The sequence below is a fragment of the Glycine soja genome, chromosome 17 (genome assembly GCF_004193775.1).
Source record: "Glycine soja cultivar W05 chromosome 17, ASM419377v2, whole genome shotgun sequence".
Lineage (NCBI taxonomy): Eukaryota > Viridiplantae > Streptophyta > Magnoliopsida > Fabales > Fabaceae > Glycine > Glycine soja.
In genome coordinates, this window is record NC_041018.1 from 14,541,893 (window position 1) to 14,566,952 (window position 25,060).

General features: G+C 33.3%; 1 protein-coding gene and 1 long non-coding RNA gene across 2 annotated transcripts; one reads left to right on the plus strand and one right to left on the minus strand.

Annotated features, from left to right (window-relative positions):
- Positions 1-19,775: 19,775 nt before the first annotated feature.
- Positions 19,776-22,000, minus strand: LOC114391860. Its single transcript, XR_003662185.1, has 2 exons — positions 21,741-22,000; positions 19,776-20,211 (listed from the first exon to the last, which is right to left on the minus strand). It is a non-coding gene; the product is annotated as an uncharacterized LOC114391860 (long non-coding RNA).
- A 109-nt stretch (positions 22,001-22,109) lies between these two features.
- Positions 22,110-23,365, plus strand: LOC114391859. Its single transcript, XM_028352852.1, has 2 exons — positions 22,110-22,395; positions 22,592-23,365. Exons 1-2 carry the CDS (start codon positions 22,192-22,194, stop codon positions 23,132-23,134), a joined length of 747 nt encoding a protein of 248 aa, XP_028208653.1. The 5' UTR covers positions 22,110-22,191; the 3' UTR covers positions 23,135-23,365.
- The last annotated feature ends 1,695 nt before the right edge of the window (positions 23,366-25,060 follow it).

A 25,060-nucleotide genomic window follows, 5' to 3' on the forward strand; every position in this document is an offset into this window, starting at 1 on the left:
CTAATTTTACAGGTGTGGTATTAAGGTTTCAACCTAATATTTCGTCTACATTATTCAAATAAATCTTCTATTATTAAGGTTAATTCTTATGGCCAATTATGACTATATTTGAGTAAATTTATCCATAAGTATTGGATAAAAAATAATTTAAAATTAACTTATACATAAGTTAATTGTAAAGATGTTATATATATTTTTCTTCTATTTTTTTAATCCGTACTCACTAATCATCCACACTTTACTTAGTCAACTGAATTAAATCCTTGTGTATATATATTACTTTTTTAAGGAGATATTTGGTAAGAGACAAATTTTTGCCAAAAATTATGATTTTTTGCTGATAATCATATTTATTTAAAATGAATAAAATTTATTTAGTTAGTTATTAAGAATCTTTATAAGTTTCTTAAAAATTAAAAAAATTATGAATATTTTTACTAATTATTTATTATATTATATAATTTAATAAAGAATAACATGATATTATTTTTGTGAGAAACTAATTAAAAAAACATTTCCAAAAAATATCCCTTCTCAAAAACATTTTTTTAAATACATATCAAATATGAAAAATTAAGTTTCCAACTTATAATTCCCAACAAATCAAAAACTTCTTTTATACCAAATGCTCTCTAAAAAAATTAAAAAATTTCTACAAATTAATATGTAGATAAGTGTTTCGAAATTAACTTATCCAAAAACAGTGGAAAAACAATAATATATCATTTGCATATATTTAAACATATAAACCGAAATTCCGTATATTAAAATTACTTTATGGAGAGAAAAATGATAGTGAAAGAATAAGCATAAGAGACATTCATTTTCAAGGGTGGGGTCCAGGGAAGTAATCGTCTCAGGCTGTGAGTGAACTAAGCTTAAGGTCCACTTATGCTCATTTTTCCATATACGACATTTAACAAACACTTGCTTGACCTCTTCATCTTCTGTTCTCTGGTTATGGTAACTTCAATCAAATGTGTGTCCCTTGATTCAATTTCAACATGGTGGGGGCACAATGATGCTATCATTAGCCAAAGTGGATTCTCTCTGTCTATATCATCATGCAACGCTCCATCATAATGCAAACAAAGACGATAATACCATGTGGGGTCTAACGTGCATGCTTATTAAGCGGGAAAATGCAAGACGAACCAATGAAGGTGGAGAATTGAAGATGTATAAAATCTGCGGCAAATGGAAAACCAATCAAATGGAGTTCACTATAGTTGAGTACAAATTGACGTTAAAAGAGCAAATGTCCAAATATATTATATACACACACGGTACTTTTTTTTCTTGGATTCTGAAATATCCTAGCCAAGCTTTCTTGAGTTGATGACATACGACACATGTCATTCAATTTTCAGATTTAGCACTACTTGGAGTTGTGGATCATCCTTATTGACTTCATTTTATGTTGGTCAACTCATAATGTTGGATCCACGTTTATTATGAAGGTGATTCTATATTAATTTTCACTAATCGCTCTTAACCTACTGTTATACGGTGTTCTATTTCTCATCAAATATTCAAAAGGTAAGTTTAAATTGATTTAAGGCAGCATTAACTCATTCCAAGACATAATATTCAGCCTTTACACTAAAAAATCTAGACTATAATTATGAAAACTACTATAGTAAAAGAATAATTCTAATAATCTAGCTTCTAAAACTTCTTACAAAGTTTCATACTAATTGTTCTGGAGGAATGAGAAAGCTGAAGACTTAGCTTGGTCTCTAATTAGTTAATTGATTCACTTTCATATACGTCGACCAAGTGCTCGACCTATTTTCAAGAATAATTGTTGTCTGATCATTAATCACTATCAATCACGCAACCATTACTAACAATAATGCAACACTTTGAGCAAAAACGCCACTTATGAAAGACACTTGTTACACTTCACTACAAGTTCTCGTGAGAGACCCATGACAAACTTATGATGAAAGAGCCATCAAATTCCTTGGCATACCGTCTATAATAGGTACACCCCCATGGAAATCTTACCAGGTAGGCATTATTCACACTCCTTACTAGTTAATGTGCTAAATTTTGACTTAATCGTCAAAAACTCTACAAGTATATATGTCCCCTTCAGGTCCGTTGTAAGTGTCCATAAAAGGATTATTAGTGTTTTCAACATATTAGTATGGTTGGAAACGAACAACGAAAGCTCATAACCAAACTCCCTTCCATGGAAAACTATACCTCATCACCATATTAATATGTTGAAAACACTAATATTCCTTTTGTTTGCTTGTTAAATAAAAAAGTTATTGAATAATTTTAAGTTTCCAAATCATTAAATATGTTTACTTTTATAATCAATATTTTCTTTATAAAATATAAAGATGTTGAATAATTTGTTGGAGATCTAACGTCATTATGTAAGCACCTTTTTATTAGCATCCTAAAATATTAAAACTAAGACCATTTTCAATGGGATGCTTATATAACTTGTTTAACGTTAATTGATGTTACTTAAATTTTTTTTCACTAGATCATATGACATGAAGTTGTTTGTATAAACATCATTACTTAACAATATTATATGATAAATAACATATTTTTAAGTATAATAGAATCTACGAAATTAATTTAAACATTTGTTTTAAGAATCTTAGTATTTGAATGAATTTTTGTTTAAAATACTTAAATTTATAAGAAATTATAAGATTTACAAAATTGTGATAAATAATTCATATAGATAATTATGCATTGTGAATGCTCTAAGGAGAAGTTCCATTTTCACATAGTTGTTATCTTTAATATATAGTGCATGTACATTTTTAATCCAAAATTCATTTGCGAACACCACAAATATATTAGTCACCTAGTATAAAGAGAGAGAGAGAGAGATTAAACAGAAAAAAAATCAAGTATAACTTAATAAGTTATATAATGTATAGAAAGAGAATAATGGAGAGAAACTATAAGTGTAATTGACATAAATGAAATGGATGAATGTCCATGTACCTTACAAAAAAAAGTGTTGATGATTTGAGTATTTTGGAGACCAAAATCACCGTTCACTCATTAAGATATACCTTAAGTACTGATAAATAAGTTATATTTCAACTCAAAGGCACAAGCTATATTTGTTAAGCTTAAATAAAAATTAGCCTCACTCTTAGGTGTGTTAATATTTTATAATTCTTCCTAAAATTGATTTCAACAACTACAATGACAAAGAGAAAGGAGAACAAAAGTTTTAGCATGTTATTGGTTTGAAAATAAAAACGTGTCAAAACCTTTTCTTTCCTTCTCTTTATTTTAAAACTTATTTATATTTGGAAAATATTATTTACAAAAAAAATTGTTTAACAAATTTTATAACTAAAAGAAAGGATGAAAGATAAGTATAAGATATAAGGACAATTTTTTAAAACTTATTTTGAGAAAAAAAACACTTATTTAAATAAATAAAAACATTTATTATAATTTTTTGGATGTTTGTTTAAACTTTTAAAAAAAATATATAGGCAAAAAATAAGCTTAAAGCAACTTGGAGCTACTTCTCAAAATAAACACTTGCAAAAGCAACTTTGTAAAAAACATGAAGGATGTTAAATGAAAAAATTGGATGAAGCTACCTCTTCTTTTAAGAGACAACTTTCATTTACAGAAGTGTATCATGAATTGTTTTTTTATTGATAAATGTTAATTATTAATTTTAGTTTTTATTAGTATGAGGGATTAAAACTAGGATCTTTTTTTCATTTTCTCTCTTCTAACCATCCAATCAATCTTATATGTCCATTTATCATGAGTTGTAACCATCTTTGTCCTCCGCCTTGACTCCTTTAGTAGGACGAGGCCGCGCACATGACACCAAAGATGTTTCGTGAAGATAAAGGAAAAGAAAAATAAAGAGTAATATATCAATGACAAACAAACTAATGAATAAGATTAATAAAAATTAGTATGATATAATTCATATAACAATTTTATTAAAATTTGTTACATATATATATATATATATATATAAATAAATAAAAATAGTGATTTTGATGTAAAATAATTCATGTGTAAAAAAATGTAAAAATAATTTTGTGGCTATTTTTTTTAGAGATTTGAAAAAAAACTATTTTTCATTTTCTTACATTCATAAGAATCACTCTTTTTTAAAAGAAGCAATTTATTTTATGAGAAGTTATTAAAAATAATGTTTGATTTTTATAAGATTTTAGATTATTTTAGCTTCTGATTATTTTGAAAGTTAAAACAAATACATACTTCCTCCGATTTTAACTATAAAAAGAAAATAACATTTTTTTCCTAGTCTCAAATATAAGAAAATTTTAATTAATTTTATCTTATTTAATATTACTATCTACTTCCTTCATTCTTATTTATAAGACTCAATCTATATTGTTTTTTGCATTAATTATTTTTAGACTTGAAATATCCTCATTAAAAGAAGAAATAATATGTATTGACAAATTATTAGAAGAGAGAGAAGTATTAATGATAATGATAGTTTTGGAAAAAATATAAATTTAAAATATTCATTTTTCTTAATCTTAATGAATTATGTAATTGAGTCTTGTATATAAGAACAAAGGAAGTATAAAATATTCTTTATTTAATTGAAGTGTTAGTTTCAATGATTCCTATGTATCCCTGATACCAAGTTTCAATAAAGCTTAAGTTCAAAAATAATTTATTTTTTAATTGAAATTAAATATGATTAATTAATTTTTTTTAGTTAGTGTAAATCTTATATTTGAAATCAAACGAGTAAATAACTTAAAAATATACATTATCTTTTTCAAAAAAGTTATTCTTTTACGAAAAAACTTTAACAAACGAGCTGTTAAAGGAATGAAGATAGTATAAAATATAAGTATACATATAGGGGTGTAAAATGGATGAATTTTGATAAATTGAGCTGAATGAAAATGAAAGGGTAAAAAATAAATCATTAGTTCATTTAAAACATATTTGAAATATTTAATCTATTAATAGTTTTTTTTTCTTAAACATCGATATTTCCCGACACGTTAGTTAATAATTTTTCACAAATGGACAATTAATACAACCCACTTAAAGATTTTTTTTTTATCTCATTTACTATTTGTCAACAAAAAATCTTTATAAAATTTCTTTCTTAATAAAGAATGTTTTCAAAAGAGTCTACAATGGGTTTTTTCTTCCATGATCATCATTGATTCAATATCTTTTTATGATTGATTCAATATCTTGATTTGTGTTTAAAAAATATGATAGATGGTTTGTTAAACAGAGATAGTAGTAATTGTTTATCCCATCCATTAAATCCGTAAAGTTTATTCCTATTATTAGTAGATTAGTTGTGCATTGTTGAGACTTTTTTTTTATTTAGCATCATATGCTTTTGTGAGTGCCGTTGGCCATTTTCAAATAGTGATATTTTGAAGGGAGAAAAAAAAAATAAAAACGATAAAAAAAAAAGCGTTAAATATAGAGGCAAATTATGGGTAATACTTCGTAAGTTTAGTCTAATAAAAGTGTAATAAATAACTGATAGGATAGTTATATTGACAAACAGAAAGACACACCTCTAAAAACAATTATTTTTAAAATAAAATAAAACCAATCAACAACCAATTTTTATTGAATTTTTGTTGTAGGTTTTAATTTTTTTTTAAAGAACTAGTGTTTAATTTTTAAAATTTAGTTTAGTTTCCCTCCTAATTTTAATATTTAAAATAAACTCATTTGGAAAGTTTAATGTTCTATTGAAAGGGTAAGGATGTGTTTGTGTGGTGATGACAATGATCTTGACAATACCAATGATGATTTTGTAGTGGTAGTTGACATTTCATGACTACCGCAAATAGTCTTCTTTTCTTTTGGGATTGGACATTATTCCTATGATTTGTTAATGAAGTAATTCCAATTTATCTTTGTGTGAATCTTGTTGTTGTTGATTTCTTCCTATTGTGTTTATCTTGTTAAGCAAATTTGGCTTTTGTTTGATATATATTTTAGGAGTTTAGGGGAGTACTGAAAGGAGGATCTAATACATCATAATCATAAGAGGAATCTTAGGTGTATAATCATGACATTAGGTTAAACCCTAAGAGGAACAAACAAATCACCATCAAACTTAAAGTGTCTAATTAAATAGAACCACCAGAGAGTAATGATATTTGATTAGATAAACTTTCATGTCTTGAAAGAGAACAAAATTTACCTTAGGTTGGTTCATCTTCAATATGAATTTGTAAGAGCACAAGGGTAGTTAAATAATTTTATTTATCATCAAAGCGTGAAACTTGATCCTATAAGGTTTTAATAATTGAATTTTAATTCGTATAAATTGTTTTCTTGTGATTCCTAAATTCCGCATTTTCCCTAAAACCAATTCTCAATTTAAAATCGAATTTCATCTATTTTAATTTATTTAAATTGTAATTTCACATAGCCAAACACACAGTCCATGTGGGAAAATATGATTTTATTACTTAATGACGTCGTATACTTGTGATTTTTATGTATCATGGGGGCATGTGCTCAAGGGCTTCTATAAAATGTATAGTAATTTGTTGCTTCCTTTTTTATCGGTAAATGTTATTTGTTAGTTTTGTTAGAATGTTGGTGAGAGGAATTCGAACCGAAGGCCTTTCCTTCCCCCTTCCCCCTTCAACCATTAAGTTAATCTTATAACTTTTATTTTGTACCTTCCTTAACACATTAAAACATTTGAGAAGTGAGAAAAGTGCTTATCTTTTTTCTTATATGTCACTCTAATATAAGAAAGGGTCTTTTGTTGTGTGTTTGACTCTTAATGGTCTCCAATCCATCATCTTTTTGGTTCATGCTCTTGTCTTTAACTTTCTTTTTGGATCATGCTCTAAATTGGATGGAATAACTAATTTACCCTTTTATCAATAGTTGGTTTTTGGGTTTTCACAATATAGAGTCCTCATCTACCAACCTATTTTTTTTCTCTTTTTATTCTTCAATATTAAGGACTTCAATGTCCTTATTACTTGACTTGCTAATTGTAAATGTTAGTACCTTACTGCTTCTTAAAGATATGACATTTCATTGCTATCTCAAGTTGTCAACCATGTTGCTTAAGAGTTGATTACCTCAATGTTGATGGATTGGCAAATGCACCAATTCGTCACTTGGAATGATACCTCCAGCCTTATAATTGGCCATATATGCAAACCACGACCTCTCATACACATGTAGAAGGGATTCATTGGGAAATTCATCTCGAATTTCTTGCTCCTCTTGAGTGACCTCTTCATTGACTAACCTGGAGAGGTGGCCAACCACTACATTCTTTGAGCCCTTCTTGTCTTTAATCATTATATCAAACTCTTGAATCAGAAGGACCCATCTGATTAGCCTTGGTTTCGAATCGACCTTTGTGAGAAGGTACTTAATAGCTCCATGATCAGTAAAGATGATGACTCTGGAGCCCACCAAATAGGATATGAACTTCTCTAAGGCATAAACAATGGTGATAATTTCTTTCTCAATGGTGGCATAATTCAGTTGCGCATCATTTAGGACCTTGCTGGCATAATAAATGGCATGGAATACCTTATCTCGTTGCTGTCCAAGAACTGCCCCCACTGTATAGTCACTAGTGTCACACATGAGCTCAAACTCTTTACTCCATTCAGGTGCCACTATTATGGGAGCAGACACGAGACCAGTCTTCAAGGTCTGAAAGGCTGTCAAGCACTCTTCATCAAGTTTAAACACATCTTTATTCAGCAGGTTGCCCAAGGGTCTGGCAATCCTGGAGAAATCCTTTATGAATCTTCTATAGAATCCAACATGTCCAAGGAAACTCTGGATGCCTTTCATATTTACTGGCAGAGGTATCTTTTCAATGACATCAATCTTTGCTTTGTCTACCTCTATCCCTTGAGTTGAGATCTTGTGGCCCAACCTTCTTGGACCATGAAATGACACTTTTCCCAATTCAGCACCAGATTTTCCTCAACATAACATCTCAGCACATGCTCTAGATTAGTCAGGCAGCAGTCAAAAGAAGGGCCAGAAATGGAGAAGTCGTCCATGAATACTTCAATGCACTTTTCCACCATATCAACAAAGATAGCCAGCATGTACTTCTGAAAAGTGGTTGGCGCATTACATAGGCCGAACGACATTCTTCTATAAGCAAAAACTCTAAAAGGACATGTGAAAGCAGTTTTCTCTTGATCTTTGGGGTCCATTACAATCTGATTGTACCCTGAATAACCGTCCAAGAAACAATAGAAGGCTTGGCCCGCTAACTGCTCCAGCATCTGATCCATAAATGGTAATGGAAAGTGATCCTTTCTCGTAGCATCATTGAGCTTGCGGTAGTTTATGCACATCCTCCATCCAATGACCGTACGAGTCAGAATTAGATCATTTTTTTCATTGCGGACCATGGTCATTCCTCCTTTCTTGGGCACCACTTGGACTTGACTCATCCAAGCACTGTCAGAAATAGGATAGATAAGTACAACCTCAAGTAACTTGAGAACTTCTTTTCGCACCTCCTCTTTCATGGATTGATTGAGTCTTTTCAGCAGCTGTCTCACTAACTTGTACTCTTCTTCCATCATAATCTTGTGCATGCAGTATGAGGGACTGATTCCCTTGAGGTCAGATATACCACCCAATAGCTTCTTTATGCTTCCTAAGAACCTCTATCAATCGTGCTTCTTCATATGATGATAGGTTATTGTTGATCATGACTGGCTTAGTTGCATTATCTTCTAGGAACACATACTTCAGATGAGCGGGTAGAGCCTTTAACTCCACCTTGGGCTTCTCTGTTGGGTTGTCTTTCTTCAAGTCTTCAAAGGTTTCCTGCCCTGAGGGAACTTCCTTTAATCTGTCTAAGTCTGCTAGACAGTCTCTGAGATCTTCTTCTTCTTCATAGGTCAGGCAATCAACAACATTTATAAGGGCCTTCTCTAATGGTGAATGAATGGCCAACTGCCGCACAATGAGGTCAGCTTCTTGCTTTATTGTCGCCACCCTGAAGCATGCTTTATGATCACCAGGATGCTTCATTGCTTCGAATAGGTTGAAGGTAACTTTCTAATCTTCGACACTCATCTCCAAGTTGCCATCCCTCATGTCCATAACACATTTTGCAATAAGCCTGAATGGATGACCCAATATTAGAGGAATATCATAATCCTCTTCTATATCCATTATCACAAAGTCCACCGAAAAAGTGAATTGGTGAACCTTGACAAGGACGTCTTCAACTACACCATATGGTCTGGTGATCGAATGGTCTGCTAGCTGAAGCGTCATTCTGGTGGGAGCAATCTTCAGATTCCCAATCCTCCGGCACATAGATAGAGGCATTAGATTGATGCTTTCCCCCAGATCAAGGAGAGTTTGACCCACTGACACCTCCCCAATAGAACATGGGATGATTACACTCCCTGGGTCTTTGAACTTCAGTGGTAGAATTCTCTGGATCACAACACTGCAGTTACCTTCCACCACGATGATCTCATTGTTGATGTATTTGCCCTTCTCTATAAGCAGGTCCTTTAGAAATTTTGTATACATGGACATTTGCTGCAAGGCTTCTTCGAAGGGTATGGTGATTTCCAACTTCTTGAATACGTCGAGGAAGCGAGCAAAGTAATGCTCCCTCTTTTTCTTTGATGGCACCAAAGGATAAGGGATGTCCTTTATTGAGGTTGTGGGTGTCTCCCTTCTAGCCTCCCTTGCTAACTGACTCTTGGTCTTAGTGGGTAAGACCTTTTCACCCCTCTCATTGCTCTTTTCTTTCTCTTCATCACCTTTTCTCTCTTATTATTCTCTCATTCCTCATTACTCACATCCTCCAATACTCCCTTATCTCTTTTTTTTCTCTCTCAGCATTCTCCCTCATTTGGCTTCTAGTAAGGAATGCCTTGCATTTTTTCTTGGGATTCTTCTTAGTGTTAGCCCCAAAAATCCTTGTGGACCTTTCAGCTAGCTGCTTAGCTAGTTGACCCACTTGCACCTTCAGATTCTTGATGGCGGACTCAATGCTCTTGTGATTTGACAATGAAACTTGCATAAACTGAGTCATAGTGTCTTCTAGCTTGGTGGTCATCTCATACAAGTCGGGCCTTTGATTGGAAGGTCGAATGGATGGTCCATCTTGATCGTTGTTGAAGTTGTTCCCAGGATGAAATCTCTAGCCTTTGGCCTTGACAAAAATTTCCTCCCTGATTGTCTCTAGGAGGTCCTCCTTGATGGAACCCTTGACGATTGAGATTGGCCATGTAGTTGACTTCCTTGGATGAATTGTCTTGGTTCATGCACATACCTGGCTCATGGGCCCCACCACAAATGTTGCATCCCCTAATTTGCATGACTGAAGAATGGGCACGTTGCACTGCATGCAACTGTTGAGGAAGCTTGCCCAGCGTCTCTGTGAGGGTCTCTATTTGTTTGGCTACGAGATTATTTTGGGCTAGTAATGCGTCTTGTGATGTGAGCTCAAGAAGACTCTTCTTTGTAGGTGTGTAGGCTTGATCATGAAGGATGGCATAGTCACTAGCTGTCATATTTTCAATCAACTCCATAGCTTCATCAGGGTGTCTTTAGTTGATCTTCCCACTATTGGAGGCATCAAGTAACTGCTTCGAGTGGGCTCGTATGCCATCAATGAAGATATTGAGTTGAACCGGCTCGCTGAACCCGTGGGTGGGAGTCTTCCAGAGTAAACCATGGAAGCGGTCAAGAGCTTCACTTAGTGATTCATCAGGGAATTGGTGGAATGAAAAGATCTCCACCCTTCCCTCAACGGTCTTAGACTTTGGAAAATATTTCTTCAAAAATTTCTCCACCAACTCTTCCCATGTTCGCAAGCTGTTTCCCTTGAACGAGTGTAGCCATCTTTTTGCTTCACCAGCCAAGGAGAAAGAGAACAGGTTGAGGCAGATGACATCTTCAGGAACTCCTACTATCTTCACCGTGTTGCAAATCTCTATGTATGTAGCAAGATTGGTATATGGATCTTCATTGGGTAGCCCATGAAAGAGATTGCTTTGACTCAACTGGAAGAGAGAATGTGGATAAGTGATGTCGGCAGCTTGAACTTCAGGTTGGGGTATGCTTGTGAAATACTGAGGTGTAGAGGTACTAGAGTAGTCCTCCAAGGTGATCCTCTGTGGCTAGGGGTGGGTAAACGGGCCCAAGTCCATGGACTAGTCCACGGGGCCCACAGTCCGCGCGGGTTACGGACCAATTTTTTTTAAACGATCCATGGTTATGTCATATTTTTTGGTCCGCCCCGCTTAACTCGCGGACTATGCGGGTTTGGCCCGTGGGGTCCGCGGGTTGCCTACAGCCCGCATTAGGTTTGATTTGTGTGACTCTTACCCAATTATATTAGGTTTGATTTTCTGTTTTTCACTTTAAACTTTTCTTTTAAAATAACAAATAAAGAAATATATTAGATAAGATAAAGATTTAAAGATAAAAATAAAAGATTTAAATTAAAAGATGATAAAGATAAAAAAAGGATAAGATAAGAGAAATAAAAGATTAAGATAAAAAAGATAAGTGATAACATACTAAAAATCTTCCTTTCTGATATTTTCTCGATCTTTTTTTCTTTTAATCTATCCTTTTCATATCTGCAAGCCATAAATAATAAAAATATCAATTCTTATCATTTAAGCTAAAAATAATTGTTAAATAAATATTTTTAAAGATATTTTAATATATTTTTATTATAAAAAATAGCTCACATCATATTTAACAATTATCATTGTAGCAGGCTAAAAACACTTTTTCTCCTCACAATTTTTCTCCACCACGCAGTCACGCATACGCGTAAGTCATACTACTTTTTCCCTTACAAGGAAAACAAAACACGACTCACACTCACGCAGTCACGCGACACACCCCTCAAATATGGAATCATTTGTTGTTGGAGATGTTTAAATTTCATATTTTAGATTTATTGCTTGAATTTTCTTTTGTTAAGACATTATTTATTTTATTGATGTAATTGACTAATTATTGATATTTTATTTACATTTGTATTAAACTTAATTTGATTATATTGTATTTTTATTAAAATTGAAATTCTTTTAAAACTAGGCCCGCGGACCGGCCCGTTTGACCCACGAGGTCCACGGGGCGGGGGCGGACCAATTTATTCGGTCCGTGTAAGAAGCGGGGCAGACTGGCCCGGTCCGCTGTCAATGCGGGCTTATGTGGGCAGGCCTTACGCGGGGCGGGTCGGCCCGCTTACCCAGCCTTATCTGTGGCCAGTCTTCTTCCATGATGTGTTCTTCAAAGTTGGGATGTGGAAAAGAAGAAGATGGTACAGAGGATGATGGTTCTTGATTCCCTTGTTGTTATGTCTTTCTTCTTGCAGCATTGTTTCTTCTACACGTTGCTTTAATCTCTAGATCCAATGAAACAAGATTGTTTCCTCGCATACAAGAAACAAAAACATTACCATGCACGTTATCACAAAAAAATAAAAATTAAAAACTAAAGATTAAAATTAAGAGTGAAAAAGAAAATTTGAAAATTGAATTTTTTAAAAAAAATTAAGGAAAAATAGAATATCCAAAATACCAAGTACAAAGAACAAAGTCACCGGTAACAACGCCAAAAACTTGTTGATGGTTTGGGAAGTGCACCAATTCATCCCAAGTAGTAAAGCTAAAACGAAAGTCCGAGTATCGTATCCACAGAGACTTTGTTTGTACTTATGTAGATGAATATTTGATTAAGAAAAAGATTTGGAAAGGTTGTAGAAAAACAATAATCTAAATTGACAAAAAAATTAAAATAAACAAGAATTTAAATTAAAAGACAAAAATATTAGAGAACCCAATAATATTGTAGAAGTAAATTCAAAAGATGAAAATGTTGGGAACTTAACCTACCAGAGCTACTCTTTGATGTAATGTTAATGATTTTTCTCTATTTATAATTATTCTAATTTACACATGCATCTACTAGTATACTTTAACTTTGGTCTCCCGCATGAAAGAGCCTAATTTATCTATTTTCTCTCCTAAATCCCTTTGCAGAGCTAAAATAGTAAATTACATTAAGAATAGAGATGTATAACAGGATAAACAAATATCAACCTATCTCTAGTAATGGCTTTATTTATATACCCTTTCCTAGTTCTATTAGAAAATAATATTTTCTAATGCTACCCCTAAAACTTACCATGCAAATGGGTGATCAAGCCACAAACAATAATATTAAGCACAAGAAAATATAATACAAATGTAATATTCATAAATAGATAGGAAGAGAAATTACATCAAGGGTAATTGGCTGTCAAGTTCCCAACAAAGAAGATTTAGCCTCTCATTATCATGGAGGCTTTACAATTGTAAGATGAAAATATTTAGTAAAAAGAGAAAGGATAAGAAAGAGAATGGAAGGAAGGAATGACTCCCATTGTTTGCTTCTCCTTCTTCTAGCCTTTGCCTTCTATAAGAAATTGTATTCTGTTGGAATTTCTGTGTGTCTTCTTCTTCTTCTTCTTCTTTTTTCTTCTTCTTTTATAGGTGCAGATTAGTTGGGGCTTCTTGCACTAAGTCTGCCTTTACTTTCCTTAATTAATCATGTTTTTCTTAATTATTCCGCTTTCCTTAATTAGTCTTATTTTCTTAGTTAGCCCTACTTTCCTCAATTAGCTTACTTTTCTTAATTAGTCTTCTTTCCTTAATTAGCCCTACTTTCCTCAATTAGCTTGCTTTCCTTAATTATTCATGCTTTTCTGGGCTTTATTTTATTCACTAAGTTTCATAAATCCATCACTTTTAATATTCTCTGCAAAAAAAACTTAAATAATGAAAATGGTGATTCTACTTATAGTAAGGTTGAGGTGATTTTAAGATTACTTGTTATAGATTAAGGGTTTTAGTTCAATTAATTAAATATAAAGTGTGTGGTATTAGTGCATAACAACAATTTGAATTTATTTGAATTAAAAATAACAGTAGTGGATTAAAGTTCAAATGTATTATATATAATTAGAAACAATGCTTATCTATTTATCCTACATTAAACATATTGCATATTGTTGCTAGAATTCAGTTTCATTCACATGTATATATATGGTGATAATTGCTAAATAATAGTGAATTAATAGTGGAAAATCAGTCTGAAATTAACTTAGAATGAATTATTTAGCAGTTATTTATGCTTTAATTTGGAAAGATTTAATTAATTTCGAATTCTGACTGCATATATGAAAAAGGGAGATACAACAAGCAAAAAGGAGCAAAAATGAAGAAAAAAAGAAGAAAATCAGAAGAGGCCCAGCCCAGCACTCGCGCTAAGCGCGCAAGACATGCTGAGCGCGTGATGGCGCTGAGCGCGAGGCTTTGCGCTCAGCGAGACTACGAAGGCCCAGAGCTCAATTTTGCACCTATAAATAAGTGGGTCAGCCTAGGAAAACGTACACACTTCCTCAGAGCTTGTTTCTCAGACCTCTGGCACCCAGTTCTCTCTTTTTTCTTCCCTTTTCTTATATTTTTATTCCCTTTCTTTCACCCCTCCCCCCTCTCATTGTAAAGTCCTCGTGGCTATGAGTGGCTAATCCCCTAGCTAGGGTCTGGCAGGCCTAAAAAGCCAATGATGTATGGAGCATTTCAAGAGTTATCAATAAAAAGAGGATTTCCTTTCAGGTTCTTTTATTTGCTTTTCTTTCTTATTTATCCTATATCTCAGTCTTTATTTTCTGTTAGAGTTTAGTCTACTCAGGAGAGGGTAAAGCCTAATTAGGAATAAGGAATGAATGCTTGAATATGTTTTAAGGGTTATACACTTGGGAAATGGTAACACTTAATAGAACAATCAAAGAAAAGAAATCATAGGGTTGACATTGCTAGGCATAGAATGATAACCCGATGCCCATGCTTTAGCAAACATCTAGAATTTAATCTTAATGCACCTTAGTTATTGAGTTTTTGCAAAGGCATTTGGAAGATAGGCAATTAAGGTAGGCTTGTCATCGTGAGGCATCAGGGGCAAGTAGATTGATAGATGTGGGGCAGAATTAGTTAACTGGTATTGATAACAGACAAATCCTGAATCTGTATATCTAGGTTGATTAGACTTGTTAGGTTTTAGCAATCTTTTATATAGACTTTATTCCTTATTTTATTGCTTAAGTTTACTTTAATTTAGAAGTATTTATTTCCTATTTTATTGTTTGAGTTTCCTTTAATTTAGAAGTAATTATTTAGGCTGATTAGACTAGTTAGGTTTTAGCAATCTTTTATATTGACTTTATTCTCTATTTTATTGTTTAAGTTTTCTTTAAGTTAGAAGTATTTACTTAGATTTAAATTGTCTTTAATTTTACAAACTAAATTTACAATTTGCAAATTGAAAAGTACTTCACACAAGTGCAACAAAATCCCTGTGGTACGATACTCGGATTATCGAAAAATTATTACTACAAGCGATTTGGTACACTTGCCAAAGAGCTAACATATGGTCATTAGCACCATGAATAATATTGAATTGAAACCTTACTTTCTCTTAACCTTTATATGGTATAAGCAATTTTTGCTTAAAAGTACTAATCCAACAACCATAAACATGAGTTCCATAGCTACTACTACAACCATACCCCTTGACTATTCTCAATCAATAGTTGTCCTCAATACTTAATCTTTTATCAAGTTAACTTGGTTGAACCACCCAACATGGAGAGGTTAGATTAATGCTCTCCCTTGTATACTACAACCTAATTGGATTTGTTGATGGCACCAACACGTGCCCAACCTCTAATCATCAAGACTACAACTACTGGATTCGACAGGATCAACTAATCATACATGTCATCATCACCTATGTGGATTCGACTGTCATTACCATTCTTGGTAATGTTAAGAATAGCACCCGGTCTGTTGTCCCTCTACCCAAGGGTCAAAACATTATTGGTTGCAAATGGCTTTTTCGAGTAAAAAGGAACCTAAATGGTTTAGTAGCTCGCTACAAGGCGTGTTTGGTAGCTAAAGGCTTCATGCAATGCCCTGAAATTGACTTCAAAGAAACATTTGCACCAATTGTTCGCCCACAGACAATCAAGATCATTCTCACCTTAACCTTTGGCAATAATTGCTAGATGCATCAACTTGATGTCAACAATGCATTCCTTTAAGGATTGTAGACAAAGGATCAAGTCGATGTTTTGATGATGCCAAAAGATCACATGCGTCTCAAAGCTTTATTCAAGACAAAGCAATTAAAGATATTCAAGATAGATGATCAAGACAGTCTATAGAGTCTTAGAAAGGGTATATTAAATAGGAAGGGAATTCCAATTGAAGTAGCAAAAGGTTTGGCCAAGAAAATTAAATTAAAAAGTCTTTTACAAGAAATTTACTCTCTGGTAATCGATTACCAGAGGATGTAATCGATTACCAGTGGCCAAAACTGATTTACAACAGCTATTAAAATTTGAATTCAAAATTTGCCCTGTGTAATCGATTACACATATATGGTAATCGATCACCAGCAGTTTCTGAACGTTTTAATTCAAATTTTAAAGATTGTAATCGATTACATATATACTGTAATCGATTACCAGAGCAGATTTTTAGAAAATATTCTCAACAGTCACATCTTTTTATGTGGTTCTTGAATGGCTATCAAAGGCCTATATATATGTGACTTGAGACACGAATTTGCTAAGAGTTTTTCAGAACAAAAAGGTCTTATCCTCTTATAAAGCAAAATCGTTTTATCCTCTTACAAATTCCTTGTCCAAATTACTTGTGATTCAATAAGGAATTATTTGAGTGCTCAAATTGTTCAATTTATCTCTTTCAAGAGAGATTTCTTCTTTTCTTCTTCTTCATTCTGAAAAGGGATTAAGAGACCGAGGGTCTCTTGTTGTGAAAAAATTCTAAACAGAAAGGAAGGGTTGTCCTTGTGTGTTTAGAACTTGTAAAAGGAATTTACAAGATAGTGGAACTCTCAAGCGGGTTGCTTGGGGACTGGACGTAGGCACAAGGGTGTGGCCGAACCAGTATAAACCTGAGTTTGCATTTTCTCTTCCCTTAAACTCCTTTATTTATTATTGTTTTACATTCGTATTCAAATTGTTCTATTTGAATCAATATTTAAGAAATTCATTATTAAGGGAATTTATAACTTGAATAGAAAGTGAAATAGAATTTTTAATTGGGGAAATAAGTTGTAATATCTTAATTCAACCCCCCCTTCTTAAGATATCTGAGGCCATTTGTCCAACAAGGATCCCTCCATGAAGAAGTATACATGGTCCAACCTCTTGGTCTTAAAGACTTTCAACACTTGAACCATGTTTGCAAACTCCATAAAGCAATCTATGGTCTAAGACAAGCATTGAGAGTCTGACATGATGCTTTAAAATCTTTGATTATATCATATGGGTTCATCACGAGCAAAAGTGACCTATCTCTCTTCAAATACACCAACAAACATGGGATCACCTACTTCTATAGTCTATGTGGTTGACCTTCTCTTCACATGCAATGACACAAGATTCATGATTGACTTTATTGCCTCATAGTCATCTCATTTTTCTTTCACAAATATGGGCACGCCACATTATTTCTTGGGCATTGAACTAGTTCCCACTACCTTTGCCATTCTACTCTCCTAACAAAAGTTCATAAGAGATATTCGTGAACGTTTTGACATAGTAGAATCAAAACCGTCTCTCACTCCCTTATTTGCAACATCAACTCTCAAGTTACATCATGGAACATTAGCTAGTGATGCCACCAAATATCATCAAATCATTAAGCCCCAGCAATACCTGAACCTCACCGACCCGACCTTTCCTTTGCCATCAATGAACTTTCCTAGTACATACACAAACCAACAAACCTTCATCCCTAACACCTTAAAAGGCTTCTATTATACCTCAAATCCATCATCAACCTTGGCATCATCGTTAAGAAACCAACCTCACTAAACTTGATTGCATATAACAATGCAAATGCAGGGGAGGAGGGGTAATGTTGATGATGAAACCTCGACCTTAATTTACGTTGTTTTCTTTGGAGGCAACCCTATCTCTTGGCACTCATGGGAACAATGTATCATTGCTCGATCATCAACATAAGCTAAATAGAGTAGTTGAAACCGTAACTGTGGAGGTTATGTGGCTTCATAACATACTCTAAGAGCTTCAAGTGCCACTTAGCTTGTTTACCATAATTTTATGGATTGATTGCAACCGTAACAGTGGAGGTTATGTGGCTTCACAACATACTCTAAGAGATTCAAGTGCCACTTAGCTTGTTTACCATAATTTTATGGATTGCAACCGTGAATGTTATGTGGCTTCACAACATACTCTTAGAGCTTCAAGTGCCACTTAGCTTGTCTCCCATAATTTTATGTGATAATGTCAACACCACCTACTTGAGCTCAAATCCATTGTTACACTCGTGAATGAAACATATCTCTTTGCACTATGACTTTGTTTGTGAACAAGTCCAAGTTGAAAAACTCAGAGTCTCCTATGTCTCCACCAAGGATTAGATTGGTGACGTCCTGATCAAACCACTACCAACTGCTAGATTCAAGGACTTAACAACCAAGATGTGCATTGTCGAGGACAACTACATCTTATGGGGGTATATTAGTGTATAACAATAATTTGAATTTATTTAAATTAAAGACAATAATAGAAAAATTAAAGTTCAAATGTATTCTAGATAATTAAAATTGATGCTTATCTATTTATCCTTGATGAAATAGATTGTATATATTACTAGAATTCAGTTTCATTTATATATATATATATATGTGTGTGTGTGGGGGGGGGGTCTTGAGCACCATAAACAATGTTGAATTGAAATCCTACTTTTTTTAAACTTTTATATGTTGGTTGTTATAAACTTTTTGTACTTGTTTTTATTCTTATGGATTAAAAAAAACAAATACTTGTTAATTGTTATATTTTATTAATTTTCATTTTAAATTCTTCACTAATATTACAATAATTAATTAACACACTTCACAAACTTAAGTAAATCAACCGTGACACTTCCATTTTCTTATTTAATCAAATGTGTCAAATCATAGGGAATCTCTGGATCTATGAGCACCTAAGAATTTTCCTCCCTTAGTTTATTTTTTTTCTCTAAATGAATACGTATGATTTTCTCCGTAGTTTAGTAAAGTTTATATAAGTATTATTATCTATCAGGGTTTCCCATTTCCTAGTTTTTTTTGCCTGGGTTCGTTGCTGTCGTTGAATATCCAATTCAAATGGGACCAAACAATATAGCAAGCCCGTATATAGGTCAGCCTTTTCTGCAAACTCAAAGGACCCACCACCCCATAAGAATGCACCTTCTAGCCCCGGCAACGCGTGCTTCCACTCCACGTCCATTTCCATGTCCTCTTTTTTTTTATTATTAATTTTCTTCTATTCTATATTTAAATAATAATAATATAATTTAAAGTATTAGTACAATGTAAGATCTTATTATATTTTACGTGTTCTCTGTGCAAAATTTATATAGACTAACATTAGCCACATTTCATAAGTGTGACTAATTTATGACCTATGGATGGAGACACGGTAGTTTCTGACAAGAAAAAAATTATTAATAATAATGTACATACATTTCTAAAAGAGAGAGAAGCTTAGCCTCACAAGCATGTGTGTGGTCATCTTGATAAGGACAAGGGTATTACACACATGGATCTAATTCTAATCCTATACCAATACGTATTATTATGCTTCCTATGTTATTATATGGATTAGCGTACATATATACCCGTAACGTATGCACATCCGTTTGTAAATTAAAATGTATAAAGGGAGCACAACCATGCATTAATATTATTACACTAACATATAGCACACCCACATGGCCAGTTAACATCTATAATCATTGCCACGGGTCTTCCCTGCTGAAAAAGCCCATCAAATAGCATATTGCACCACCTATTTTGGCATAGTACAGGTACGAAACATCCATCATAATTGATGATGATTCACTGTTTGCTTGCTCCATCAATGCCATAGAACCGAACTAAAGAATTAAGGAAGGGATAAACCCATGATTTTGTGTCCCCTTTTTTTAATGTGTGAAAAACTGAAACACACCTATAGCTGGATGATCCTGAGGCCGGTTTCTAGCCTGGACAACTACGAGAGATACCCACTTATCGTACGGTCAGGACCCAACTGTCGGCGGCAGAGAAGATGCCACCTTAAGCTCCCTCACATTATAGGCACGCTTGCTACTGAACACGTAGATCAATTAATATAAAATTATTTCAATTTTAAAAATGTAATTGCATTAAATACTCAAAGAAAAAAAACTTTGTTGCACATAGTATACTTAGTTAGCTAGAATAGAATTGTCTCTAACAAAAGATACCTCTTAAGGAAAAAAAATCATTATAGGCATGCTTCAATTATAGAATAATAACAATATAATGTGTGCAATTGGAGACCAACTATTTTATTGTGTAGAAATTTTAGGTGCATGTGATTCACCCTCAGCAGGCTATGTAGGCTATGCTGTTCTGTTGATGATTTGTCTTGAGCAAAACAAGGCCTTGTGATCCTCAACAATTATATATTAATTTTTAAAAATAATGCTAATAATACCTGTATTTGTTTATCTGTTCTCCTTTCTTTACTCCTAATTTAATATATCTGCATTGCTGGACCTGTCTCAGGCATCTCGTCCACAAAACTTGAATCACATTGGTCAAGGCACTGGGATTTGTTTGGCATGCCTCTAACCTCATGCAATAGCACCTTGGTTTCCGTGTTCTTAAGAGAAAGAATCTTAAATTCCACAACAGTTCTGTTATATTGTACAGTAGTCTTCTATTTAATCCCCAACAGTATATACTGACCACCCTGATGGGGAATGTGAGAGCAGATTAGCAGAGTCTTTCATCAAAGTAAACAAGGTTGTCGCTTAAGTTGTGTTGGAAAGGAAAAGAGTTTCTTTTCTTTTCTTGTGTCTTTACTTCTGAGATCTCCTTTTGTTCTCTTGTCTTCTTGTTCATCATAAAATTGTGGTGTCCTCAGCTAATTGAATTGTGACAGGTTAGAACCTATATTCTATTTCTCATAATCTTTTGCATGCTTTGCAGTAATTCAGTGATTTCCTATCTTTTAATTAACTTATGTTTGGTTCTAGGAAGGCTCTCAAAAACTAAATCCAATTGTTGTTCTTGATAAGCATATTCTTTGTTAAATTTACTAGTTGACTTTTTAAACTAATACACACACCCCTTCTTCCCTTTTGGCCAGCAAATTTTGTTTCATATACTATGTCATATTGTTATGTTTTTTGGAGGGTGGGGCTGGGTTTGCATAACTTTAATGAGGGTGCTACAAAGTTTCTCTATTGAGCATTGAAGATGATATGTTAATATGTGTTTGGAATTTATATCATGTCATTGGTGTGATAGTTTAGTGTCAAGGGAGAATAAAACAAACAAATATAGAATCCTCAAGAATTTTTTTCTGAAAAGTGAGAGAGTTTGCTATCTTATGCATGAGGATATGCTTTGCTTTGGCATCATGCCGGGCCTATGTTGAGAACCATAGTACGTTCTAAAAGATTGCACAAAATCGTAGCCTAAATCATTCACTCTTTTAAATCTCTATTCTCTAGAGTAATAGAGATGGATGTCTGCAGATAGTGTAACAAAGGGGAAAAAAACATTATGACAGAAACAAAAATTATGGTACAGATTCCGTGAATGAGAGAGAAACTGATAAAGGAAAGTGAAAGGGTTAAAAAAAAAACCTGTTGATGGGGCTTTTCCATATGACCCTAACTATAATGATATTGCTTCTCCAAGCATTCTTTTTTAAAACTACTGGGTATGAAAAGAAGAGAAAAAATGTTTGCTTGGTCGTGCATTTAAATATTGCAATAATTGAACGGATAACATGAATAATGACATCATGCGTGGGTATGTATGAGAAGTTATAATTATGGTTAGGAAAATTCAACTGATAAAAGTGTCGGGAGATATTTTTTTCTTTTTTATTTTTTGCTGGGGTTCAGTCGAATGTGGTCCAAAGTTTTGAAAGGAGAGCAAGAAAAGGAACAGACAAATTATACTAAAAGGAAGTTGATGCCATGCTTTCATTGTAACCATGCTTTCATTGAACCACCTTGTTTTCTATATAAAAGCTTTTCAGTTTTCAATCTTTCATTGAATTTTCCTCACTTAAGCTTATATAACTTATATATGAAGGTAGTAGAGTCATATCATAAAGAAGCAAGTCTGAATACAAGTTTCCAACAAAAAAGAGTTAATTGTGTATCACTAGTTCAAAGTTCACCTTCTCAGAAGCTACATAGATCACTGATGGAGAAGCTTGTTAGGTCCAGTTGCAACAAAGAATACATGAGGATGGCCATGTTAAAACATGAAGAAACTTTCAAAGAACAGGTACTTCTTCTCTTTCTATTCCTTCAGAATATTGTTCCTCAACCATGATTTCTATTCCTTCAGAAGGTTGACTTAAAGTGTGGTATCAACTTCACTAATGTGATTGCTCATGGTCTATTGCTGAAAATCTCCCCAGTGTTTAGTGTTTAGCCCCCCTCAATTGCACAACAGAAAGTCATGAGAATGTTTTTCACAGGTATACGAGCTTCATCGTTTGTACAGGATTCAGAAGATACTGATGCAAAACATGGAAGCCAGAAGAGGAATCGAAGCGAGCGAAGAAGAATGGCACTTCAAGAATGGCATTGGTTTAACTCACAAAGGTGCACAAGAAAAGCCTCAAATTAAATTTGACCTTGAAAGTCCTGCAGAGGAACACATTGCAGAATCAGAAGATGGGGTGCTAGAAGTCATCGATGAGACCGAGATTGAGCTGACATTAGGCCCGTCGAGTTACAACCGAAGGAAGAAAGTTGAGACACCGCTAACTTCAGATTCAGGACACAGCTTGTCTTCTTCTTCTAGTGGATCCAGCCATGTGAACAAGACAAGATGTCATGGCAGTCACACTAGAGAAGAATCAAGTGGAAGCATAATTCGGCTTGTCCAGGTGCCGGGTTCAACACCAGGATACCAAAGTGGAATTAGAAACAGTTTTGATATTGAAGAACAATTAAGACAAGAGAGATTAAAACAGTCACCTTGGCTTTTCCAAGTGTTGAATCTGAACATGACTTGAAAGAAAGAAAAAAGAAAATTCTATGGTCAATGTGATATATTTTAAGTTTCTGTTTTATGAGCTAAGACTAACTTTGTGGATGATGTTTGTGTTGAATGTTCAGCCAAATTATTGAGTGTGATAGGATTTGATATGTCTATCATATGAGATAGCTTTTTTCCCCTGGTACCAAAACCCATTACTATTCACAATTCGCAATTCACATGCCACTGATATTTCTTTGGTCCTGCAGTTTCTCTCATTCCTTGCCACTAAAAACCGCACAATCATCCTTTCATACATTGCCAAGGCCAACTATGTAGAATTTATTAAAATCAGCAGTTTATCACTTTCTGTGGAAGACTATGAGATATTTCATTTTAATAAGATTCCCACCATCCAATTCAGTCTTTCAACGGAGAAACTTTAGATACCAATTTTTCCTACGGTCTAAATCGGGTCAACAGTGTTAAGAAATTACATTTTACAGTGGTTTAAAATTGTCACTAACTGTCAAAAACATATAATATCATCATTTTAATTTAGATGACATTACTAAATAAAATCAATTTTAAAAATTAAATAATCAAATTAAGTCCAAAATAAATTAGAGGACTAAATCGAACCTAAATAAACAAATTAAAGGATAAAAAATTAATTTAACCAAAAATAATAAAATATCCAAATTCCCAACTGAAAGTGAATGTTTCTCCAAATAGATCTCTTAAAACCCAATAAATCGTGTTCTTGAAGGAGTGTGGGTGGTTCTTTGCACCTGGCATAAATTTTGGGTGAGAGATCAATGCAAACAGCCAAAAACATTTGATGATATTGCTGTTTTACTACCCTAAACATATTAAGTAGGTAAACAATTTTTTTTTATTCTCTTTCCAATCCAATGTGATTTATTTTCCACCTATCATTCACATAGTAACCAACAAGAAGTTGGAGATCTAGTTCCTGTCTGCCATCAGATGGACATCAGATTCTCCAGCTAATATTAAAACATCCTTTTAACATAGTTTATGTTAGGTCTGTCCCAAAATATATATGTATAACTTATAACTACATTTAATGCCTTTGGAATGTGCATGAATCAAACCTAAACCATGATCTATTTTTCTTGTTAGATGATTAGGCTCTCAGACATCAGCACGGACACTGCTAGGCTGTCACATGAACCATATTACCTTTTCCCAAAGCCTTTTTTATCCCCCAAAGGACTCAATAATTCAAAGACAGACCCCACTAACTGCTGTTACCAGATGTTGTATTCTTCCAGGGATCTTATGGTCGTTGGAAAGATGTATTGTCTGTGTCGCTGTACTGTTACAAGTTGACCCGCTTAATTTTCATGACCACATTTATAAATATGATCAAATTGTACTTTCCTCATATTTACTCTAATAACCCTTGATTCTTTTTTTCTTTTTTTCCTGCTATGTTGATACTAAGCGAAAAACGGATTATTTCTGTTCCTCTCTTTCTTCTTGATCACAGACAGAATTATAAATATCTTTCAAAGAAAAAGGATTATACAATTATCATGAAAAAGTTTTATATTATCAACCAATTACAATCAATCATAATAATAAGTTTATTGACTTTTATAATAATTACTTTAAATGTTATATTAATAGTAAATTATGATTGGACAATAATGTAAAAAAAAATGCTTTAAATTATCCGTGCATGACCATTAAATTCATAGGTTAAACTATTGGCTTAGTTATGTCTTTACTTATACCAGAAAATGATAATTTTATACCTACACAATTTGTTGTACTGATTTATCACCGGTAGAAAAATATTTAGAACAGTTTTATATTGCTTGAAAGTTCTCCCATGTGTTAAATGATAGGGAACTTAACCAAAATTAACTTTTATGCATGTGGAGATATTAAAACTTAACAAAATTCTCATATAGATATTAAAATTTAAAATGAA